At 37.7% G+C, this 10,203-nt stretch overlaps 1 protein-coding gene across 2 annotated transcripts; it reads left to right on the top strand.

The window, feature by feature from the left end:
* Positions 1-564: 564 nt before the first annotated feature.
* DIT2.1 (dicarboxylate transport 2.1) lies at positions 565-9,917 on the top strand. 2 transcript variants are annotated; one of them, XM_088515092.1, is made up of 5 exons: positions 565-1,463; positions 5,140-5,453; positions 7,930-8,378; positions 8,787-8,916; positions 9,672-9,917. In XM_088515092.1, exons 1-4 carry the CDS (start codon positions 669-671, stop codon positions 8,900-8,902), a joined length of 1,674 nt encoding a protein of 557 aa, XP_088371218.1. In that variant the 5' UTR covers positions 565-668; the 3' UTR covers positions 8,903-8,916; positions 9,672-9,917. The 2 variants fall into 2 exon arrangements, with proteins under 2 accessions (XP_088371218.1, XP_059446464.2); XM_059590481.2 differs by lacking the exon at positions 9,672-9,917 and having other exon boundaries at positions 8,787-9,004.
* The last annotated feature ends 286 nt before the right edge of the window (positions 9,918-10,203 follow it).

Below are 10,203 nucleotides of genomic sequence, written 5' to 3' on the forward strand. Positions count from 1 at the left end.
AAAAAAAAAAAAAAAAAAAAGTTAAAAAAATGGACCTTACCATATAAGAGTCCTGCAATCAGGCTGCCAAGAGTCAGACAAGTGTCTGCCAAAGTTTGATGTGGTTTTATTAATATATATATATATATATATATATATATATATATATATATTATAGAAAAATCTCTCTTTTCCTACTCCCGTTAGATTTTGGTTTTTTTTTTTTGTTTTTTTTTTTCATTATTAAATTTTTATAAGTTAATATTTAATTTATAATGTCTCAAAATTTATTTTTTGATTTAAAACTAAAACTTATGGGTGAAAGGTTAACCTTTTAGGGACAATATCAGTTAAAAGAGATTTTATCATCCATAATTTAGTTCTAATACCTCAAATTTTGTACTAATACCTCAAATTTAAATTTTCCTCTAATATCTCTCTTCTCCAATTAAAAAAAAAGAAAAAAAATTAAAAAGAAATAAAAAAAAGAAAAAAAGGTTGTCTGACTCGAGGCAGCCGAAAATCTCAACTCACCATATAAATACCATATTTCCATAAATTTCCCTCCTCACACACCTACCTCACACCAGTCTTTTTCTTTGGAAGTTCCGTCCACTCCTCACTTTGTAAAACAAGCAAAAAAAAAAAAAAAAAAAAAAAAACAGCCAACCGCTCTCTGCACTGCAAACATGGAGAGTTTCGCCCTCCACACTCTCTCCACCTCCAATTCCTTCTCTCTCCTCCACCACCGCTCCCGCCCCATCTCCAAATCCCCGCCGTTCATTCTCCACAGCCCCGCCCTGCCCCGCTCCTTCCGCACCACCGTCAGATCATCCTCCCCTCTCTTCCCCCCATCGCCAAAGCTCTCCCTCTGCTCCAAACCTCGCCTCCCACCCATCCACGCCTCGTCTTCTTCCACAAATTCACCATCCCCGCTTCCTCCACAAGGCGCCAAGCCCATCCCCTTCCTCATCTCAATCTCCATCGGCCTCATTGTGCAGTTCCTAGTCCCCAAACCCCCCGAAGTCTCTCCCCAGGGCTGGCAATTGCTCTCCATCTTCCTCTCCACCATCGCCGGCCTCGTCCTCAGCCCCCTGCCCGTCGGCGCCTGGGCCTTCCTCGGCCTCACCGCCTCCATAGTCACCAAAACCCTGTCCTTCTCTGCCGCCTTCTCCGCCTTCACCAATGAGGTCATCTGGCTCATCGTCATCTCCTTCTTCTTCGCCCGCGGCTTCGTCAAGACCGGCTTGGGCGACAGGATCGCCACCTACTTCATCAAGTGGCTGGGCAAGAGTACCTTGGGGTTGTCCTACGGGTTGACGATCAGTGAGGCGCTCATCGCCCCGGCGATGCCGAGCACCACGGCGAGGGCCGGTGGCGTCTTCTTGCCAATAATCAAGTCCTTGTCGCTATCGGCGGGGAGTAAACCGGGCGATCCGTCGGCGAAAAAGCTCGGGTCTTATCTCATTCAGTCCCAATTTCAGGTTGGATGGATATTTTTCTAGTTCCATAAATAGATATAACTGCATAGGGGTAATTTTTATGACTTTTGAATTTATTGATTTAATATATAAATAATTGTATCGAATGGGTATTCTTTATTAAATGGGGCCATGCATATATTCTAGGTGTATGTATCAGATATGGGTCGTTTCAGTTATAGAATCTTTTTTAATTATTTAGATATTGTTTACTGGTTATGGCTTGGAATAGTGAGGAATTTAGTATTGCTAGTGGGATTTGTATATGCAATAATGGTGTAGACCCAAGCATCTTTTATCTATTTGTTTATTGCGTTGCCTTAGTCCAATTGCACATCTGAGGATGTTTACCAGCTATTGTCTTATTTGATGTCTAATACTTACTGGATTAGGGGAACCTTCGAAAATGCATTGGGTTATGTAGTGTGATTTTGATATTGGGAAGGAGGGAATAAAGGGAAATGGGTTGGAAAGAACGCTTAGGATTAGTTTTTATTTTGATTAATTGTTGTTAAAGAATATCACTATGTATTAGATTCTTGTTATGGCTGTGACTTACTTCTCTGAGTTTCTGTCCAGTGAGTTTCTCCAATGTCCATGTAGGACTAAATATGTAACTTTAGGAGGCATGCACCTTCAAATCTTTGGGAACCATTGAATATTATCAACACTTTTAGTCACAATACCATTTGAGAAGTATATCATTTGCTCTCCCTGTTTTTGTATTTAATTGAGGGAAATTGTCCCAAAACTATGTTATTTGAAAGGTATTTACTCTCTACCGTTGCCCTCTATTCAGGTGGATCTCCTCGACCACCACCGTCCCCTTTGTGGGGTGGATATCCATCTCCACGGAGATGGGCAAGGGTGGAGCCACCTCATCGACCTCTTTGTGGGGGTGGTTCTCCACCCTTGGAAAGGTGCAGGGGTGAAGAGCCACCTCTGCAGAGGTGTGTGGGGGTGGAGCTCTCCACCCTGCCCCATTGTGGGGTGAATCTCCGCCACCAGTTCCCCCCAATGAGATGGTGGGGGTGGAGCCACCCTCCACCGCCTCTCTGTGGGGTGGAGGGTGGTTCTCCACCCTTGGAAAGGTGCAGGGGGAGCCACCCCCACAGAGGTGTGTGGGGGTGGAGCTCTCCACCCCGCCCCTCTGTGGGGTGAATCTCCACCGCCAGTGCCCCTTAGTGGTGGCGGGTGTGGAACCACCCTCCACGGCCTCTATCTGTGGGGTGGAGGGTGGCGGTGGAGTGGATCTCCACCCCTCTTTTATTTTAATTTTTTTTTGGCATAATTACCCACTTGGAAAGCTGACTTGTATCTAGATACATGTGTCACATTTTCATTGGTATGATGTGAACAATGTCATCGGTGGCAAGTTTTTCCATTAAAGATTGGATGGAAAATTTGACCGAGAGATTTATCACTCGAGCAAAACTTAAGACTTTAATTCTGAAAATTAGAAATTCAGGTCTTTATCTGTTAGAGAGGCAAAACTCTGGGATTTTTCGGACAATTTCCCTTTAATTAATATGAAACAACTTTATGTTGTTGACATGTGTAGAAATACTCTTGAGAGTAATGTTCTTTGCTTGGACGACAACAATAGAGAAGATCCTCACCATGGACAGTTTAAGAAAACGACATATCATTGTGGTTGAGTGGTGTTGCATGTGCGAGAAGAATGGGGATGAGATTGCCAATGCTCTTGGAATTCTATCTTCAAGACTGTTGGGTTATGCCTAGTCAAGTGGTAGATCTCTTCTCTTGTTGGAAAGTGATTGGTGGTAGGTCTCAGCTTGATGTAGTTTGGAAGATCATTCCATCCTGCCTTTTGTGATGTCTTTGGAGGGAAAGAAATGATTGGAGCTTCGAGGATTGTGAGAGGGCTTTGGTGGAATTGAAGGCTTATTCTTTAAGGGCCTATTTGATTCGCGAAATAGGTCCCTAGAATGGAATGACTATATCATAGGAATAGATATTCTTTTGTTTGGTAGAGACCTATTTCTAGGAATAGCTATTCACATGGGAATAACTATTCCTTTACGAAGAGAAATACGTATTCCTAAAACAAAATGAGAGGAATGGACAACATTTTCCAAAAAAAAAAAGAAAAAGACTCACATTATTTTTGATTTTGTTTCAAACTAAACCCTTAAACATTGAGGTTCTGTTGGCCACCCATAAAAGAACCTGAAGGTGGTCTTGGCCACCCACAATATTCCTATGATTTAGGTCTTTTTTTTTTTTTTTTTTTTTCTCTTTCTTTAATAGTAATCTTGATTTAATTTCAATGAGAGTATATGTGTTGTCACCAAACTAAGGAATAAGAATAACTATTCCATTTTACTCTCCTCCATTCCTAGTAATAACTATTCATTTTCTTAATGGAATAGCCATTTTGCATACCAAACGAGGCCTAAAACTCTTTTGCATTGGGCTGTAGCTTTTGACTCTAATATTACGAACTTTCAATTTTTTTTAAGCTCTTTTTTCTGCTACTAGCTAGGTGTGTCTTTTGTACTTGCCTTACGCTTTTCAATAAAATTGCAATTACTTATAAAAAAAATAAATACACTTGCAATGATGGCTGATTATGTAATGGTCTCAATTCCATGTAAGGAACCATGGACCCCTGAAATACTTTGAAGCCATTGGTTACAACATTAGTAATGGGCAGTGTTTGGGGGTAATTTGGATCTTCACTTTCATGACTAATGGCTTCTTATCTCAAATTCTATGTTATGGGGATTGTGGCTAAGGGTTGGAAGCAGGAGTCTCCATGTGTCAGACTTGTGTAATCTTTGGATATGGACACATGGTTTAATAATAGAGTGTCTGATTCCATCTGCTGCACCTTGGATTAAATTGATTTTTATAAGCAACCTAGCATGCCTTGTCCATGTACTTTTCCTCAACTTGTAGTATCAGCACCACAGAAACAGATTAGTAAAGGGAATGCAGGAACTTATTGCAAAGCAGACACATGCCTGACAGTAATCATGCTGAAACATAGCCTCATCTACCTGCATCATCTGTTATGGTTTTGTTACTTAACACATTTTGAATGTTCCCTTGACATGGTATGTATAAAATCTGATTATGTATTCTCGATATAGTTGTTTTGGTTCAATTGGACTAGACAGGCTTGGGAGTACTTAGGCTCAAAATGGTTATTTTCCAAGGATCTTTTGAGACATTGGAGTATGTATCATATCATATGGGAATTTTTAGCTAAACAATGCAGTACGGATTGAATAGTTTGGTTTTGATTTTCTTAGGGGTCTTATTAGAAAAACAAAAAAAAACTTATCTAATAGAACAAAAGGAATATGCAGACATTTTCATGAGAGAAAACTTCTGACAGGTTGGGTTTCTTTGGTTGTTTTTTAGTTTCAGGGGATTGATTACGAGATTTTCTGCTTTATTAGAGATCTCTATTTTTTCTTTTTTTTGGAATAACTTTACGCTGATAAGTAGGTATATTTTTCTGTCTTTCCGGGACAGATGGATGTGTTAACTCTGTTAGATGATCTCTACATTTATTTTTTTCCCTCATTTATGCATATTATAGTCTGTTCTTGTTAAATTTATGAATGCATGTTATTCAATCTTCTTGTTAATTTGATCGTCCGGTGATGCCTAGGTGACTAATGCATTGCTCATGTGTGACGCGTGACAGGCTGCAAGTAACTCTAGTGCTCTTTTCCTAACTGCTGCTGCTCAAAACCTGCTTTGCCTCAAATTAGCCGAGGAACTTGGTGTGATAGTTTCAAGCCCTTGGGTTTCTTGGTTCAAGGCTGCTAGTTTACCAGCCCTTGTTGCTCTTCTAGCTACTCCGCTAGTCCTGTACAAGCTATATCCTCCTGAAACCAAAGACACACCTGATGCACCTGCCATGGCTGCAAAGAAACTAGGGCACATGGGTCCTGTCACAAGACATGAGTGGGTGATGGTTGGTACAATGCTTCTTGCAGTCTCTTTATGGGTATTTGGGTATGTAGTATGCCTGACTTCATGGTATTAGTATAAATCATCTCAAATTTATATCCTCATATCATGAACTGTTTCTTTTCTGGCTGGTAATGAGTAGTAGCAATTAAAAAAATTACAGGGATAGTTGAATTCTCCAATTATTTTTTGTAGCCCTTGATTTGTTGCCCACCTTTTTTGACAATGTATTATTATCCAAATGATTGTTTGAACCATTGGTCATGTACATGAGGATATCATCAACTATACTTGATGCCTTTTGATAATTGGCATGTGATATGAGTTACATAATATGCTGTATGTTCTGCACAATTTTGTTTAAGGATATAAGGAGTCTTATAGTTTGATTTTTAATACCTTTTTTAGGTCAAAGTTTTGCTTTTGCTAAAGATAGTTAAAGCTTGCTAATTATGTTTAGTTACCTTTGATAGTTATGTAGAAACAATAAAGAGGCATTGCTTTTAGTGAATTGCATTATCAGTAAATAAGTTCACCAAGAAGTTTGAAAGGATATGGAATTGGTTAAAACTTGCAGTTTGGTTTTATTTACAGTTGCTTTCTGTTCCCAAGCTGTGACTTACAGCATTCTTGTAAATTTTTATAGATTTGTTTGTTATTTTTCCATTTCAATTAGTCACCTATTTTAGGAAAAGAAAAAGTTAACGGAAGCATCATGCCCCATTATATTGAATTCATCAGTTACAAAATTGTTCAGCTTTATTCCTTGTATGGTTTAATTTCTGTTCTTACTTAAACCCCTTTCACCAGTTAAGTTTGCCTGAACAGATAAAATGTCCAGCCAGAACTCTATTTTCACTACACCTCATATTTCAGATTTACTTTTGCAAATCCCGTGTGTTCTATTAGACTGTTTATGGCATTCTGGCAGAAACATAGAATGATGAAAAGTATAAAGGAAGAGAGGGAGGATAGCTGAATAAAAAAAATCAATAGGAAGACTGGGCCTGTGGCATTGAGTTGGAATGTGGATGCAAACAAAATTTCAGACACTTTCTCAGGTCGGCTGCACTGCTTTGTCCATCAAATGCTGACAGCCTATCTGCATTGCACTGAGTTTTTTCTGCCATCTACTTTTGGAATTTTACCTCTCAAATCTGCAAAATCTCTTTGCCTGGCCTATCCATAAAGTTGGAAGTTATGAAACTCCTCTTTTGTAAAACATCCTGGGTAACACATCCATTTTGTGCCCTGTATAACAAGGAATCTTCATTACAAAATATTATGATTCACTCGCCTGCTATTGTTTCTGTTTTACCAATAGGCGATGCTGGTTTTCATCTGGAAAACAGCCTTTTAGTTTTCTCTCTTCCAAACAAAGATTTTATTGAAAACCTTAGTGTAGAATTTGAAGGGTTGTAGTTATGTATAGACACCTTTTAGTACTCAACTGTCTAACCATGGCGCCATGGGTACCTTTAGAAAGTTTTGCACTGGAACCTTGATATAGTGTGGACTTGGATAGTGAAATGGGGCACAAAAGTGGGTCCGACATATACGTCATAAACCAAAAACGAAAAAAAAGAAAAAAAGAAAAAAAAGAAAAGAACATGAAAGAATTTCACAAATTGGTGGTGGCTTACTTAAGCACCTCAAGTGACAATAAGGCTTTGAGCTGTCATTTTTAAAAGAGTTAAATGTATGGAAAGATGCTTTGTTTGTGTCATTTGATCTATGGCCCCCATCAATTTGGCAATTTATTTTCTGTACTAGAGATACAACATGCCAGGCCTCTTTTTAGATTTAATTCAGGACTATATTAGTCAAAGTCTTCTTCCACAGATTGGTAAAGCATGTGGTTTTATAACTTTCTCTAAAGTTGACAGCTTTGGTAGTTTTTATACAACCTTCTTGTAGCCCTAGAATCGAGTCTTCCATATTATTAACTGGTCCTATCCCTGAAGAAACAAAAGGTTAAAATATGGGTTGCCTTCAGGGGCGGAACTAGAGGGAGGGTTGGGGGGGCCTCAGCCCCAAGGCCCCATGTTTTCCCAAAATTTTTAAAAAATGCCCTTAGATTTTTATTTTATTTATTTTATTTTTTAATTTTATTATTATTATTTTTTAAATTAGAATCCCCCCCCCCCCCAAAGTATAAATGCTAGTTCCACCCCAGGTTGCCTTAATAACCATGCTAGTGACCTCTAATTACATCTAATAATATTCTCTAGTATTCATTTGGAATTTGGAGATCATTTTTCCCTTGTGTTGCATGAAAATATGCTCTAGATTCTATCTGCCTTTTCATATTTTGCTTCAATAGAGCTTTTTTGGATGTAATTATAGTGCTAAAAACAATCATCATATTCTTTAGTGTATCCCTGCAGCAAAGTATTTTTTATATTCTCATTAATATTAGCTGAAAGTTGCAAATCCATTATATCTGCAAATTGGGGTTCTTTCAAATGTTTTTGTCTAATTAGGTTTCTGAATAAGCAATAATTTTTTGGTCTGTTTGCAGAGACGCTCTTGGTATTGCAAGTGTTGTAGCTGCAATGATAGGCTTATCAATACTCCTTTTGTTGGGAGTCCTTGATTGGGATGACTGCTTAAGTGAAAAATCAGCATGGGATACCTTGGCTTGGTTTGCCGTTCTAGTGGGCATGGCAGGCCAATTGACAAACCTTGGTGTTGTGACCTGGATGTCTGATTGTGTGGCCAAGTCCCTTCAATCTTTCTCTTTGAGTTGGCCTGCTGCACTTGGTGTTCTTCAGGCCTCATACTTCTTCATCCACTACCTCTTTGCAAGTCAAACAGGTCATGTTGGAGCTTTATACTCTGCATTCCTTGCTATGCATTTGGCAGCGGGGGTTCCTGGTGTGTTGGCAGCTCTGGCTTTAGCTTACAACACAAATCTTTTTGGTGCTCTGACGCATTATAGCAGTGGTCAGGCTGCTGTATACTATGGAGGTATGATTCTTTTATGCATATCGCATAATATTTGTTGATTCATTTTTGTCCTTGTTTTTAGATGGCAATTAGTCTTGCTTCAATTATTCTTCGTATCTTACTTACCCAAAAAAAAAAAAAAAAAAAAAAAAAAAAAAAACTATTCTTCTGATCTATAGTTTCTATTTCTCATTTCTTCCATTTCTTTTGGAAGGCTTTACTTTTTGCCATTTGGTTGATAGAAATGGAAAACAGAAGATTTTGTTTTTTAATATTATTATGGCCATTAAGCATAAAATAATTTCCAGATATCAATATCCTTTCATTCTTTATGAAAGCCTTCAGAAGTTAGTGTCATGATATTTTGTCCTTTTAAGATCTGTTGCAGCATGGTGTCTGATTAGATTTTTATCCTTTTTTTCTCAACAGCTGGTTATGTAGACCTTCCTGACGTATTCAAAATAGGGTTCGTAATGGCTCTTGTCAATGCAATCATCTGGGTAGTAGTTGGAGCTTTCTGGTGGAAATTTTTGGGCCTCTATTGATTTTCAATTACAATGTAAGTAAATGGTTTTCCGTGTACATTGTCATCTTTGAGGACATCATTGCGCTCATAATTTTATCTCAAAGAAAATTTTCATTTTTTAGCTGTTATCTTTACTAGCTTTAGCTCCGTTTTACCATTGAATTAGTTCAAAACTAGTTGAAATATCACTTATTGTTTCGGCAAAAAAATAGAAATAAAATTTTGGAGAAAGTCCATATACTCTCCCTAAACTACGACCCAATTGACAATGCCCTTTCCCAATGATGAAAATACCCTTAATAAAAAAAAAATAATAAATAAAAACCAAAACTAAAATTTTAAAAATAAAAACTAAAGAACCAGGGTGTGGAAATTTAAAAATTTTTCTGTGTTTCATCAAATACCTTAACACAGATTTATAAGTAGATTGTTGTTGGTGATTAAAATTTTTTCATTCTTTTTTCAAAGGTTTTATTTTATCACTTTTGTGGTGATAGTTACTTACAAAATGCATTTATCATTGGTTTCTCACATAGTATTTCTACTTTCTGCTTTGGCTTCTTGGCCCATTAGAAAGAGATGCCATGTCCCAATGATCACCATCATCCAATTTTTAGAATTCTTAAGAAGCTTTATTTATGCCCAGAAAATCATGGTTGTATAGATATGCAGTGTGGAATTCCCTCTGGTCATGATTAGCAGCTTGAAATTAATTTTTGTTTTATGTAATTTCTATGTTTGAGTTGGACCAATACATACTGACCCTTTCACAAAATTGTGGATGTTAGGGAGATTTGTAAATCGATTGAGCTTTTCAAGGATCTGTTTGGCATCAAAAGTACATGTCAAACAGGTAGCATTAATGGAACAGGTGAATGCTGCTATTCCTGCATTGAGGCACCATTTTTTTCTCGCATTAATTAGTGATTTGTTAGTTGCAATTGATCCTCTCAATTGTGGCAATGAGAGTCTGTTAATTATTAGACTCCTTGTCATTGACAAAATTTTCTTCAGATCCTCATAACAAGATGGTTTTGTTTAAGCATGTAACGAAAACTTTTTTCAAAATTTGATGAGAGTAATAACCTTGAAAGTTTTGAATTCTTTCTCTTCAAATTTCAGTTTACCAAGAAAGAGTAACCGAAATGCTTAATCCCTTAAAACTCATGAGATAAAAATCTTTTGTTAGTAGTAACAGACCCCTTTCGGTTACCCTTGGTGGTGGCCAGTCGGCCATCAATGGATTATTAATCATACATTGCAAATGCCAGCACCGATATGCAGGGGATTTGAAAAAGATGTTTATAAAGGGGCATGATT

The sequence above is a fragment of the Corylus avellana genome, chromosome 4, assembly GCF_965113065.1.
Source record: "Corylus avellana chromosome 4, dhCorAvel1.hap1.2, whole genome shotgun sequence".
Taxonomy (NCBI): Eukaryota; Viridiplantae; Streptophyta; class Magnoliopsida; order Fagales; family Betulaceae; genus Corylus; species Corylus avellana.